Source organism: Strigops habroptila, chromosome 11 (genome assembly GCF_004027225.2).
Source record: "Strigops habroptila isolate Jane chromosome 11, bStrHab1.2.pri, whole genome shotgun sequence".
Taxonomy (NCBI): Eukaryota; Metazoa; Chordata; class Aves; order Psittaciformes; family Psittacidae; genus Strigops; species Strigops habroptila.
In genome coordinates, this window is record NC_046360.1 from 8,975,232 (window position 1) to 8,990,340 (window position 15,109).

The 15,109-nt window shown below is 37.6% G+C and overlaps 1 protein-coding gene across 7 annotated transcripts in view; it reads left to right on the forward strand.

Moving 5' to 3' along the window:
• The window catches only part of LOC115614278 (protein HIRA), a 38,000-nt gene that overhangs the window by 5,656 nt on the left and 17,235 nt on the right, over positions 1-15,109 (forward strand). For 3 of the 7 annotated variants that reach the window (XM_030500903.1, XM_030500905.1, XM_030500904.1), the window contains exons 2-13: positions 2,563-2,625; positions 3,348-3,458; positions 4,220-4,310; positions 4,807-4,901; positions 5,780-5,875; positions 7,149-7,309; positions 8,207-8,374; positions 8,915-9,028; positions 10,740-10,810; positions 13,085-13,190; positions 13,819-14,046; positions 14,878-14,963. In XM_030500903.1, the coding sequence (XP_030356763.1) occupies positions 2,563-2,625; positions 3,348-3,458; positions 4,220-4,310; positions 4,807-4,901; positions 5,780-5,875; positions 7,149-7,309; positions 8,207-8,374; positions 8,915-9,028; positions 10,740-10,810; positions 13,085-13,190; positions 13,819-14,046; positions 14,878-14,963 (1,390 nt within the window). Of the gene's footprint in view, positions 1-2,025; positions 2,626-3,347; positions 3,459-4,219; positions 4,311-4,806; positions 4,902-5,779; positions 5,876-7,148; positions 7,310-8,206; positions 8,375-8,914; positions 9,029-10,739; positions 10,811-13,084; positions 13,191-13,818; positions 14,047-14,877; positions 14,964-15,109 lie in introns of those variants that run through there. The other 4 variants (XM_030500901.1, XM_030500902.1, XM_030500907.1 and 1 more) reach the window with 3 other exon arrangements.

Genomic DNA, 15,109 nt, shown 5'->3' on the forward strand with positions numbered 1-15,109 from the left:
GTAAGAAACTTGGTTTGTTGTTGAGGGCTTCATTTATTACCGCCGATTTTCCCAAGTGCAAAGTCCATACCCTTTTTAAACCATCTATAAAATAATGTCCCGTGACATGACAACTTCCTCTGAGGTCTGAGATTTTAGGATTATAATAATTTAAGAAAATATCTGCTCAGTGTTTATTAGATAAAAAACCCAAATTATTATTTGTATTATCCTAGGGAAATAACTAAAAACTTTATCTTACTATATACATATATGGATGATTGTGTTTGAACACTGTCTCCAATGACAGTTCCCCTCCATGTCATCAAATACAGGAGAGTTGAAAGAGGCTTAGAGTGGAATGACCAGAATGATCAAAAGTGAGAGACTGCTTTTGTATAAGGTGTGACTGGGTGGGAGTCTTTGGGCCAGGAGTGGGAAAACTGAGCTGGAGATATGATGAATGTGTGTAGAGTTGTGAGCGGTAGAAAAGGGGTGAATGTCAAGTGCTATTCATTCACTGTTCTTGTCATGGTACAAGAATTAGAATGTTGATGTAATGGGTAGTAGGTGCAGGATACATGAAGTATGTGCTTCTTCACAGAGTCTGTGGGTGAGCAGTAGGTCCCTTTGTCGTAGGGGCTGTCAGTGTTAATTACAAATCTGAGAAATGGCTGATTGAATTTACAGAAAAGCCTGTTGAGGGCCTCTGTTTCAAGAAGTTGGAGTTGGAAATTTTTTGGAGATGGACAGTTATCCTAGGAAAAAACATTGTGTCCTTACCATTGTATAGATGCTTAGGGAGATATCTAGTGCTGGTTTCTGGATACAGAATACTGGGCTAGGTGGACATTTTCCCTGGTATAGTGTGGCTTATTTTAAGCTTTTATGGTGAATTTGTAGCTAAGTTACCTCTGGCTCTGTAAATAAAATAATTTGCTAAATTTCATCAACCCTGTTTGTGGATCTGTGCGAAAACTTTGCCCAGAAGGAGGAAGAGAGCTGATGTTACTGCTCCTCTAGTGTTGTGCTCTTAAGATAAGGCAGAAACTGGAGAGGGTATGGTAGCTAAAAACACCTGGGAAGGGCAAGATAGATGTTTGTTTCTTGCCTGTGCTTCTCTAAGTATTCATCTTAGCCCTGTATGTTGCATTCAAGTTAATACAGTGCAACAGATAGAATTGGCACAACAAGCTGAAGAAAAGCCACAGCTATGTCTCAGGTTGTGTTTTATGTGGCCTAAAGGACTTGGAAGGAATGTAAGTTGAGTGCCATCTTACTGTGCTTAAGGTCTTTGCTTGGCTGCCTGTAGAAATTTTAAGGGGAATCACATGTCAGAGTTTTAGTATAAATCCAAGTAAAATAAACCTTAGAACAAGTCATCATAAAAAAAATAAAAGTTGACATGAAGCAAAATGCATATCCCACAAAAAGTAAGAAATACTGGATATTTGGATGAGGGTTTTGTTAGCAGTGTAGTGTCAAGGAATTCAGATGCTAAAACCTATCACTGGATAAATTCTTCATTTCGTCTTTTTATGTCTTAACATATTGTGAAGATGCACTGAGGAATTGGCATAGAGGGAAATTTATTGAGTAACCTTGGTACATGGGTACTAGTTCTTTTGGCTCTTTGATAAACTGCCTTATTTTACACTGGCATGTGTGTGATCTTGCTTGCAGAAGCATTCCAGTTTGAAAGGGTTGGGACTGCTGCCAAAAATTATTTGAATGTGGAAATCATGTGTGTTCTTTCAAGTAATCCTTAGTGGTAGCTCTTTGAGCATCACTGAAAAGGCAATAAGCTTACTTTCTCCCCTCTTCCTTCTCTTCCTGCAAAGGTTAAAAGAACTCTGAACACATAGGAGAGGGTACGTGATCCGGTGGTTGGAGCAGAATAGGCTGAGAATGAGGGTTGGCTGGTTTCAAGAGCTGTTCCCTGACTATATTAATTGTTTGCTATAGAGTTTACGTTTTTGTAAGATTACTAGTTTTCTTCTGAAAGATGTAGCGTATGGAGAACTGAAGGATTTAAGAGTTAGTATTAGAGTTTGTTAGTTTTCTTCTGTCTATGTGGAAGCTATAAAAATAAAGCTAGTATTTGGATAGGAGAGTTTCATAACAGAATTTGAGACAGGTAATTGTGTGACCAAGAGATTCAGTCTGAGATTGGGGAGGATTTGAAAAAACAAAACCAGAAGCCAAAACGAAACTTGCTTTCATCATCTAATGAACTGTAGAAACCTGGAAGGAATTCCTTACTCAAATCAGTTTTGCCTCGTTGGCATTTGCTTTGTGGTATTACTTTGCTTTGAGGCGTTCGGCATATCCTGCTGGATTAAGTGTCCTTGGTTATCACTGGTTTGTTATGGCTTGATAACTTCCATATACACTTTTAATAGGCTGTCATTTCTGTAATTAAGTTGCTTTCAACTCATGTAGTCAGCTGTAATTCTTAATAATTATAGTTTTTAGAAAAAGGAAGTTATTTGCCATCTAGAAGAGTTATGGTTCTTTTGGCGTTACTGCATTCTCTTGGCTGTAAAACAATTCACTGTGTTGCTGCTTGTTCTCTAATTCCAGGAAAGCCAATATTTTCAGTGGACATTCACCCAGATGGGACCAAGTTTGCAACAGGAGGACAAGGTGTGTTTGCATACTGACAGAAGTTAGAATTTTGGGCTATAATAAGAATCTTGTGCCTTCACAACACTTGAATCCGTTTGACCCTTTTAAAAACACATCACTTATCTCTGAGAAACAGATCATTATGTAAGTCATTAAGATGTATTGGCAAGTGCTGCTGTTACTGCAGAAGACAGGGTTATGTTTTCTGATGTACTCATCCTCATGGATATCACTGAGCTACATAGAAGCTGCAGTAATTGAGTTGTGGTCATACTGGCCAAATTTATTCTTTGAAGAGGAACTGAATGTGAAGTTGGGCTTTTTGACCTGCTAAACACTAGAGCTATTGGGACAAAAAAATCCAATTATGTAAATGGTATAGCTGAAGAAATTGATGCAAAAATATTATGTGGATCACAATAGAGAATGATTTTATGTTGGTTACAATAATTGCAATGTTGGATTTGAATCTATCTTTTCTCTTTTAAAATACAATCTTATTATAAGTAGTTCATCCCTACAGTTGCCATCAGTTGTACACAGTATGATTTTTGAACAAGGCTGTATAACTTTTAAGAGCTTCAAGAAAAGTAAACCACTTCTGCCATACAGAATGGCATCTGTATTCAAATGCTTCCAGTAATGCCTCAATTTTATCTTGGTTCCAGAACAGATGTTTAAGTTGAGAAGCCTTTTTGCATGTATTTAAAAGGGGGGGGTGGCTTTTTGTTCTATTGCAGGTCAGGATTCTGGGAAAGTTGTGATCTGGAATATGGCTCCTGTCCTGAAAGAGGAAGATGAAAAGAATGAAAATATTCCCAAGATGCTTTGTCAGATGGACAATCACTTAGGTAACAAAGATTATTCTTTCCTTTTTCCTTTTTAGAGCATTTCATGTTTGTAATTACAAAAATCATGCTCTGTTCAGTGGTGAAGAATCAATACAATACAGCAGAGTGGTCTCATACTTTGCTTGTATACTTTTTTAGATATTTAGCAGAAAATGTTGGGAAAATGTGGGAAACTGTACAGAAAAATACAGATATCTTTGGAAATCTCCCTGTGAGCTTTTTCCAGCCGTGGCCACAAAGTAATTGATAATGCACATTCTGAGAAACTGTGGAGCTCTAAAGGAAAGGGCAAGAGAAGAAAGAAGTATAAAGGAAATATCATATGAAGTATATAGTTGTAGTTCTAAATTATTCTGGATTTATTGCACATTACATTTGAAAGAAGTACAGTTACCTGAAAAGCTGTCCCTTCTTCAAGATGCATCTTCTTCAAGATATATGTTTCCCTCTTAATCCTACCTCATTTACCACAAGCAGTTTTCTTCGTTAGATGAATATTAATCTTTCTTCTTTAGAGCTACTTTTGGTGAAGCTTTTTTAAATAAGGAGTAGGCTTTTAAAAGAAGAAGTTCCTCAACTGCTGCTGAAAGATAAGTACCAATTCATTTATCTAAAGCAGGCAGAGTAACTGCTACAAGTGGAAAAAGCACACTTAAATCCTAAATGTTTCCTGTCAAGTTTTGGTTATTATAAACCCTGCCCCAGTCCTGAACCACTTATTCTCATATTTCATCTTACAGACTTTTTTTTCTACATTTCAGCATGTGTGAACTGTGTGCGATGGTCAAACAATGGAGTTTACTTGGCTTCAGGGGGAGATGACAAGTTGATTATGGTGTGGAAGCGAGCTGCGTAAGCATACTTCTTCCTGCTTGATTTTATATTGTATTTTAAGTAGGCTACTCTGTCACATCTCTTAATGTTTATTCCCTGTGCTGGTCTTTTGTAAGCTCACTGCTTGTCCTGGTGCATAAGGAGCTGAAACCTGGTATGAGAGATTTGATGTCCTGTCTCTTGGGCTGGAGTGTGTCTGCCTGGGCAGTCTCTCTCCTCTCAAGGAGCTGAGGCATTTTCTCCTGTACTTGAAGGAAGCTTCCTGATGAGATTTGAAGAGTTATCTTAAATGTTAAATTTTTTTACTATCTGTAGAAATTGTACGTTTTGTTGAAGCTTATTTTTTAATAACTGGAATTATTTTCTTAAAAAAAAAAAAAAGTGTTTTTTCCCTTCAGTTTTCACTGCAGGAATAATTTACGATAAGAAAGAAGTGTACCGTGCATCTGATTTTCTTTAGAAAGTTTGAAGAAGTTAAGGTTGTTCTGTTGATAACTGTTTCTATTTTCGTTAGGTACATTGGACCTAGCACTGTGTTTGGTTCTAGTAGCAAACTTACTAATGTTGAGCAGTGGAGGTGTGTATCAATTCTAAGAAGCCATTCAGGGGGTAAGTTGAAGGGTGTTGATTGAACATAATTTGCATGTATTTGGGGAAAAAATACCCCAACCTTTTCAGTGTCACATTTTCTTGCTCAAAAGTACGTATTTGGTGGCAAGTCAGTCATTGCTTTTAAGAGCATCAATGAAAATCTAAAAGAAAATGTCATTTTTAATCAAATGCTGATTTTCATAAAAGTTACTTCAGGCAAAGTAGTAGAAAACTTCCAGCTACTACTATAGTAGAAAAATTAGTGACTAAGGAACTTACATTTTGCTCTTTGCTAGCTTAAAAATGAATCTGAATAATGGACACTAAACTGTATTTTTATTTAAATGTTCACACTTGCAGTGAATAATCTCCTGGTTAGCAAAAGACAAAGTTTTGTAAACCAAAGAATACTAATATTTATTTAAGAAAAAGTAAAGTTAAAGAGCACTGCAAAAGATGAATAAACCAGATAATTCAGATAATTTCAAATATTTTGCACCTGCTGACGTGAGCTATGATTAAAATAAAGATTAAAATCACTTTGATCACTCCACGTGTGTTGGAATAAAGTGAGTGCATTGCAACAGCTGCTGTTGCTTTTTCATTCAAAACAAGACAAAATACTTTATACAGGCATTACTACTTCCTGTCATCACTAAACATTGCATTCTCTGCCCTAGATTTTGTTGTTGTTGCTCCCCGTTGAACGCTGTAAGTTGGAGAGCTCACTCCCAGCGAGTGCTGCTGTGTTCTTTCTTACCTTCCACTCTAAGTGAGATGATAGTAATTTCTCAGTGATCAAAAAATGTTGCCACACCAGTTCTTTTTAAAAAGATTTTGGGATTCTCTGGTTACTGTTAATGTCTTAAAAGAAAACAACTTCTTTTTTTAAACAGATGTCATGGATGTAGCGTGGTCTCCGCATGATGCCTGGCTGGCATCCTGTAGTGTGGATAACACTGTTGTCATCTGGAATGCTGTCAAATTCCCAGGTGAGAATTTTTACATTTCAGATGTGCAAGTATGTAAAGCTTTGTGGCAAACTCTTTGCCCCATGGGTGTTTTTCACTGACTGTGAAAATCTGTAGGTGGGAACAGGTTGTCTGTCTTTTGAGATGACGTGCTCGCAATCTGGTGACCCAGTCCTTCTTCCAAGTTTGGATGGCAATGAGCAGTGGATGCCACTCTGCTGTAGACAGCAGCTACATTCAGGTTGCTAATTTTACATGAAGGTCATTACATGTATTTTCTGTTTTACCTTCTCTGCAAAATCCTAAATAAAAAGAACTTGAGCTTGATAATACATCTATGTATGCATATATTTTTTTTCCCTGTTGCCTTTGTATCTATAAGACTTTACATTAATTCACCTTTGGGGTGGCATAGTTTTATTTACCCTATTTTAAATGCTGCTGCTTAATAAGCAGTGGGACTTTACGGGATGAAGGGGAGGAAGGAAGGACTAGGGGAGCCTCACAGTAGCCATTTGATGGCCATTTTCCTTCTTCCATTGCTACAGTGCTGGAAGGTCACACAGTCCTGAAGTCTCTGTTTCTCAGGGACAAGCAGCCAGCACACTGGACAGCTTTAGCTGACCTGTGAGGGTCTGTGGCAGTTAGGGAGCATGTGCTTTTATTTGGCTGCTTCTCACCACGTAACTTGATGCAGGCTAAAACTCCCATTCTGTGGTGCCTAGTCACTGTGTTATATTTTAGGGTTGTTTCCAATCCAGATACCAGAATTTTTAGACTTTCAAGCTAGCTGTGTAGCCTGTGCAGTACTCTCAGCCTCTTCTCTCATAGTCTGATAAGGAAGAGATTGACTGAAAGTAGGTTACCAGGTCTGCCAGGCTTGTGTGTCTGTTCAGCTACAACTTTGGCTTAGTTCACGTTTGCTGCACAAAGCTGAATTTGTTGTGATAATCTTTGGGTGCGGGGGAGAGGATGAATGTTTAACTGAAATTCCAGTTAAACTGCTGCTTTCCATAGCTTGCAAGTGCTATTCTGAACACCCAGGGTTCTGCTGGTGTTTCTGTTCTGATCTTTTTCTTATAAAGAATTTTGCACTCGTTATTCGGGTCAGAGTTCTCTTTACCACTTTGTTATATCATTCTTAGCTTAAGTACATGTTCCAGTTTGGTTGTTTGTACATTAAAGGAAGTTATATTTAATAATGCTGTTTCCAAAAGATCTTGCAAATCTCTTCAACAGTCTGTGATAAAGGAGGTATCCTTGTTCTCAATGTTCTCAATGTTTGTGTGCACAGAAATTCTTGCCACTTTGAAGGGGCATTCTGGCTTGGTAAAAGGGCTGACCTGGGATCCTGTTGGAAAATATATTGCCTCTCAGGCTGATGATCGAAGTTTGAAGGTGTGGCGGACCATGGACTGGCAGTTGGAAACCAGCATCACAAAACCCTTTGATGAGGTACTTTCAAAATGTGTGACTGTTCGAAGTGAATTCCTACAGAATGAACAAAAATGATAAGAATATCTCTGGTTCTGCACAAATATTAATTGATTTAACAGTGCTGAATTGAATGAAACTATCAGATGACAGGCTCTAAAGGGGAGAAAAAGAGCTGCCTTCTCACACAATGTGATTAAAGTGAGACTCTCATTACCTTTGGATGTTGTGGATGTCAAAGGTTTATTTGGGTTATGTAAACAGTTAAGTCAATTCCTGGAAATTGAAAGGTTATTCCAAAGAAATATTGGCACACTAATTACACTGTTCTTACCTTCTTTCTTATGCATCTTCTCTTGGCCACTGTCAGAAACAAGAGAAGAATTTAGGAGGGATCTTTGGTCTGGCATCATAGGGCTGTTATGTGATGACTTTGATCAAGAGATCAAATTTCTGGGGACAGAAGTTGGTGTTGTGGGTGTTTTGCAGTGATCTTATGGTGTTGTGATTAGTGCAGTTACTCTTCGTATAGACTGTAAATGCCTAAATTCATGTGTGAGCTGGTGTTGCAAGCTGAAGTCTCACTATCAGCAGTCGGTATGCTGCAGCCCTGTCACTAATTGGACTCTGAGTGTACAGTATCCAAAAAGACTTATGTTTTGTTTCCTTTAGAAAAGTTCTCTGGGTTCCTTTTTCCTCCTTCTGGTAGGGCTTTATAAGTCATGCTAGATCACCAGTATAAAATATGGCCGAAGTACTGAAAATTGTATGTAATGACATGCTTTTATACTCACAAAAGACTGACTTTGTAATCATATTCCCTAAGTCTAAAACTTAAATAGCTTGTATTAAAAATCCTTTGTTTGCCAAACACTCCTAAAACTCTAATTGTTGTTTGTTTTGGGGTTTTTTTGTCAGTGTGGAGGGACAACTCATGTGTTGCGTCTTAGCTGGTCACCTGATGGTCACTATCTTGTTTCTGCTCATGCCATGAATAATTCTGGACCTACTGCTCAGATCATTGAGAGAGATGGATGGAAAACCAACATGGATTTTGTAGGGCATCGGAAGGCAGTTACAGTAGTGGTGAGTGAGTGACAGTAATTTATCCCTGAAGTAAAACTTTTGATAATTTTCTGCATGAATGGGACAAGAGGTGAAGATAGGTGTCAATATTAGTGAAGCAAAGCATGGTGGTGATGAAAAAATGTCAACTTTACATGTTAGAAGCAATCAGCTTGCTCTTGTGATAAGAGAACTGGACATAGATGAAGAAGATAAGGGGGTGAGGGTACAGAAGCATGTTAGGAATGCCAGACACTAGCTTGGTTAGCTGTTCAGTGACTTGATTAAAATGACTTAGGTTTCTAGTGGCTTCCTATTGCTAGTAAAATTAATATTACTTGCCATTCCCATCAAGGCATTCAGAAAGCCTCTTCAGAAGGCAGATGCGGCTTTTGTCAGTGCTCTCATAGTCTGGTTAAGGACTTTGTTTCTATGAAAAGTTTTTGGGTTGGTTTTTTTTGGGTTTTTTTTTTTTCATTTTTAAGTGGGAAACTTGCTTTTAAAGCAGATCTACTAAAATGTAATTACTGTGATAATATTTGGGGCATCTCATTTGTGTAGAAATTCAATCCAAAAATCTTCAAGAAGAAACAAAAGAATGGGAGCTCCACCAAGTCAAGTTGTCCCTACTGCTGTTGTGCTGTTGGTAGTAAGGATCGATCTCTTTCTGTCTGGGTAAGTGGGTTTTTTGCCACCTTTGAACTAATGTGGTTATTTGGATAAGTTGGGGGTTTAGCACAAAGGTCACAGGTACAGCATTAGGCCTTATATTTAGATTAGTTTTTTTCTTCTCTGTTGTTACAGGATTAGCTGGGGCGGAGGAAGTGGACTGGTGTTAGTTCGTTTCTCTAAAGCCAGGAGCAGTGGCAGAGTATGTTGCCCTGGTTCAGGGGCAGGGGGAACTGTTAAGAGAAATCATGTGTTACCTCAGTTAACAAATATAATTCAACCCTATTTTCTTCCTATGATTTTTACTCATTCTCCATATGAGTCTTTTAAGACTACTGTTTCTCCATGTTTAGCCTACCTATTCACTAATCACTCTTAGAGTCTAGCTTTGTTAGTTTTGTTTTTATGGGTACGAGGAGAATATAGCAAGCACAGGATAGCTGCTTCTGAGCAGCTCATCTTTCTGCTTTGTTCTGGCTTCATTTCCTGGCTTCTGTCTTTGCTGTTGAAAGGAATGTGAAAGTGAATGAGCTTTTTAAGTATATTTTCAAGTTCTCAATATCTAATTTGGGTTTTACTGTAAAATCTACACTAAAATTCTTTTACTGGCTAAGAGAAGAGTAGCTGTTCCAACGCTAAGATATGCAGGATGGTTGTTTGGCAACTGGAAAGGACAAGGAATAAATTTAACTGATTTGTAAAGCTTTGTGATGAGAATGTGTGCCAGAACACACCAATTGCTAATTGCAGTCTACTATTTATAGATTCCAGTGTGATATTTATCCATTAATCGCTAAATGCATAACACTAAATCTGTTTCTGGCAATGCTACCAGTGCATACCCATATCAAAGTTTCACTCTCAGTATATTTTACTTTCTATTTATACTATGATTTCATTTAAGGTGACTGTTGAGGTTATACTAGGTATTACAGAGATGCAAAGTTGCAAGCAGTCTTAGCCCTAAAGACCTTAGTAGTTATGCGTATAACACAGACCTATGGAAACATAAAAGAAATAACTACTGAAGATGACTGCTACACTACATCTGTGAACCTTTGAGCACAAAACATCCTATACCACATTGTCTTATGCTTCATTTCAGTTGTACTATATACTACAGATATCAAGACCTTTGGTTTAACATTAAAGAGCTTAGAATGATTGATTTAGAACAGGTTACTGGGGATTTTCATATTCAGTTCTTTTTAAGCTGATTTGTAAGTGTAGAGGAATCCTCTTTAAGAATAATGGTGAGTCAAATTCCCTTTGCTCTTGATAGGCTTCACTTACTTAGACAAGTGAGTCTGAGTGAGGACATGAAAACCTAATCTGTTTTCTGTCTTCCTCTTGTGCTGGCAGTTTACAACATTCTTATCTCAGTAAAGCTTAGAATAGAAGCTGTCTTTAGCATCTGTGAAATTACTTTTTAAGTGGTAGAGAGTGTTCTATGACTGCGATGTAAAGGCAGAGTTGGTTAAGAAATCAGTCTGTGTTTCAGAAAGGAGGTGAGGGTTGAATGTCAGCTGCTATTCTCGAAAGCTTTTCTGTGCCAGTAGTGGAATGGGTAACTAGGTGCTTCAGATACACCACAAGCCATGCAGCTGTCTCCGGGCCAGGTTTTGTTTGAATATTGTTAGACTCTGAGAGAGTGTTAATGTGGTAATATCTGTAGCATAGAACTTACATTTCTGAGTGGTGTTTTTTCTATTTTAAGCTCACGTGTTTGAAACGCCCTTTAGTTGTCATACATGAGCTGTTTGACAAGTCTATCATGGACATCTCCTGGTAAGTTGATTTCTGCTGTTTGTTATAGAAGCCGGTGTGTTGCTATCATCTTTAGGTATATATATTAACTGGAAATTCCTTAAAACAGTACAGATTGTAGCTGTAGCTAGTGATTTGGGTTGAGTTGGACAACCCACTTTCCCAGCAGTCTCCTGTCACGTATCTTGTTTTCCTCTTTCTGCCGTTAATGGTACTCTCTCCTGCTTTCTTCCTAAGGCCTGGTCATAGAAAGGCAGAAGTCTATAGTTCTTAATTCACTGCAAGTGAATAATAAAGGAGAAATAACCATGAGACCACTCAGTAAGTGGTATTAAAAAAATACTCTGCACCTATACGTCAGGTGACGTACACAGTTAAGGACTCTGTACAAGAAAAGACTAGTATTTTTTCATGATAGACATGCAGCTGATGACATGGGTTGTCTTTAATAGCTATAACAATTTTGGTGGGATTATGCTGTAAACGTTAAAGCTTACAATTGTATAACAGCTTGGTTTTGGTGTGCCCTGTGGATTTTGCCATGAAGCTCAGTGAAGCATGATAAAAAATTTTCAAAACCAAAGCATTTTTCTTTCATTAATAGATTAAGTCTAGAAAGACAGTAAATGGAATATTTCATGAGAAGTGCTGCTATTGTTGTAGTACAATAGCTTTGAATAGCTTTGTTTTTCTGTAGCGTGTTTTATTTTATTTCTCCATCTGCGATTTGCACATTTTTCATGGCGTAAAGTCATTGGGAGTAATAGCTGGTTAACATTTTGCAATTTCTGAGGAAATGGTTTTGTGGGATATTTCAGAGACAAAGGATCATCAGGAAATTTATTATTTTATATCCTGTTTTCAAATTGAAATAGATGGCTAAAATGTCAGTAATATGGAATGTTCCCAGAAACATGCTTCATTCTGAAAATTCAGAGAAATCTGATACTATTGTTATAGCTGTCTCATTTCTATTTTAGAGTTTCAGACTTGGATGCATCATCATAATATCTGAACATGATTATGTTTTCATGGAACAATTGCTTGGAGCCAGAGGTCAATAGGAGCTCAGCAATTTTGTCTGCTAAGCAAGCAGAAAACTCTTAACAAGATTTTACTTGTACTAGTACAAGATTTCTAACTTGTACTAGTATTGGCTAACCTGTGGCAGTGCTGAGGCCAACTTCTCTGGATGTGATGCCATCAGCCAGCACAAAAAAAAAAGATGCTTTCAAACACCTGTAGCCCTGATGCATGTAATATATTTTTAAGCCTTGCTGGACTAATTTGTGTAGGACTTAAGAGTTCTGCCTGCTTCACTTCCTCTCCCATTCTCTTTCATGAGTCATCTGTAAACCACTGTGTTGCCATCTCTGTGAGCTCTGTAATTGGAAGTTACTGGGTTAGCAGTCAAAACTCAGCAAGTATTGTTTTTTTTTCAAATGTGCAATGATAGGTTTTAACAGAAGGTCATCATTCCATTAAGATTAGAATGTGTAGTTTCTCCTCTCTCTTTTCTATCAGGAAAACATTTTGAGACCTCCAGAAGAGGGTTATAATATATCTCCACATAGAAGAACATGTGCAGTTTGCTTAAAAATGCAAATAATGAACAATAACAAAATCAAACATATGTTCTTGCCTAATAGAGTTTTTTGGACTGCTCCGATGCACAGCTTGCTTTCTTTTTATTGCTGTCACTTCAGATAATGATGACAGAGAAGAGGCATTTATCCAGCTTGTAGAGCTGCTGCTTCTTTAGTCTCATCTCTTCTCCTTCCTATCTTGTTTATTTGGACTGTAAGCTCTTTATAGTGGACTTGTTGCCCATGCGATGAAGCTTCATCTTCATGGGCCCCATACATCAGTTTATAGGGCCTTAAAAGAAGTATATTGATTGCTTATCTGCTGACGGCCCCTTTCTTCACTCGGTTCCATTTGCACAAAGATTTTGTACATCTTTTGAAGCAAATACATTTATAGTTTTCTCTCATTGTTCCTTGTGAACACTGTTCTGTTTTACCCCTACAGACAGGTTTTCATGGTGCTAGTCATGCCATGGATAGGTGTATGGTTCTACTTCCACCTTCTTGCGTGTGGCCTCCAAAAGAATATCAGCACGTGGAATCCTGCTGTCCCTCACTCTGTCTCTTTACTGCCCCACTTCTTTGATTTCATCAGTAGTTGCTGTGATAATAAATCTTATACTAAGAATTTTGCTGAGCAATTTATTGTATTGCCCCTTTGCATCAATGAAAGAGATTGAAAACAAAAATGTACCTATATTTTCTTCAGGACCCTTAATGGACTTGGTATCCTGGTATGTTCCATGGATGGATCAGTGGCATTTTTGGACTTTTCCCAGGATGAACTTGGAGATCCACTCAGTGAGGAGGAAAAGGTACAGTAAGCACTCAGAGATTCTGTGATCATATTTAAGGGATGTATTGATGCAATTAAAATACTGAACTATTTATAGAAGTATGTAGTGACTGATTTCCATATTACAGAAAAATGTGTTCTTGTCTATTTTACAAATCATTAATAAAGAGTAGTCAAGAAATGAATTTGTGGTACTAGTTTCTATTCTGGAAAGAAAGTCTATTTGGAAAACATCACCTGCTTACACATCATTATACAGTTGAAGTAATTATTTGGCCAAGGAAACAAGGAGTGGGTGCTTCAAAACACTTTAAAATTACTCTTTGACTTGCATGTATTCAAGTCTTTTTAAACTGATTGCTGTTGGCTGTTTTTTCCTCTCATTGCTATTAGCAACTAAAGCTTTGAATTCCAATTATTTTGTGTATTGATTTAGTGTTAGCTGAAAATATAAAGTAGTGTTTAAAATATAAATGTAGTGTATAAATGATAAAGAGGGCATTTGCATTTTATGGATTCCATTAGATGTGTATGATTATCGCATCATCATCAGTGACGTCATGCTAGCAGTCTGTTGTGGTTTAAGCGCTGTACCCAGGAACACCGTCGTAGTTACTCTTTGTGTGTGCTACGTTTAATGCCCGCAGAGCAACATTCATCAGTCCACCTATGGCAAAAGCCTAGCTATAATGACTGAAGCTCAGTTGTCTACCACCATTATTGAGAATCCAGAGATGCTCAAGTACCAACAGAGACAGCAACAGCAGCAGGTGGAGCAGAAGAACGCGTCGATTAGGGAAGCATCTGGGACTGCAACAGCGGCTCCCAAAGTGGCAAGCATGGTTAATGGGGAGAGTTTAGAGGACATTAGGAAGGTAAGTGTTCTTGGGTAGTCACTTTATAGTGTAAAGTACTAAGCAGTTTGATTGTTATTATAATCAAACTGCTTAGGATAAAACCAGCTTCTGCTTCCTTGTATGTGTTGAATGGCACCTTTCAACCCATGAATGGTCCAGTTGACATTACTGGGACTTGTTGAAAAGTTAAAATGCTTTTAAGCAGAAGTAACATTATGTGGAAAAAGGTTTGTGGATACTTCCGTCATGGGTACTAAAAATGGGTGTGCAGAAAGGAAACCAAAGGTAGCTAGTAACAGTCAAACTGTAGAACTGTGCTTCAGTTTCTCAATGAAGGCGGTTGAAAGCATTATTTAATTCTCTCCTAAACATAGAACACAACTTCTAATGAAGGATTCAATGCACACAGATGAGAATGTTTTGAACTTGTCTCTAGTGTGGAGAGCAGATTACATTCTCCACAAATGCCTTTTCTACAGATGGATAGATCCAGGATTGGAAATGTGTGTGTTTAAATTAAAAGCAATGTATATTGTGTTACAGCCTGAGAGCAGTAATCAGAATTCTATTGTACTTTGTACTCTATGAACTTCTTAAAAGCCACCTACTATTGGTCAAAAAAAAGTTGTGGTATTAAAATGCACTTATATCAATAAAAATGCAGATTGATTCTATTTATGCAGTAATAGTATGGTTCAAAGACAATATGGAAAATAACCTGTGTTAATATATTCTTAGTGGAGGAACATCTTTCATCCTAATACACCAGTTCTTGTCAGTTGGAAAAAACTAAAAGAAAAAAGCATTTCCTATTTATCAGATATGACAGTGAAATATATTTCCCAACAGAATCTCTTAAAAAAACAAGTTGAAACACGGACAGCAGATGGTCGGAGAAGGATCACACCTCTCTGCATAGCTCAGCTGGACACTGGGTATGTTTAGAAGTCATCTTTTAAATCCTTCTTCACCTTTTTATCTTTGTTCTCTTTATTCTGATTCAAACTCACAATTCTGACTTACTTGAATCACACGGCATCTTAAAGCACTTGCTGGAAATACCTTGTGTGTGTTTACAGAA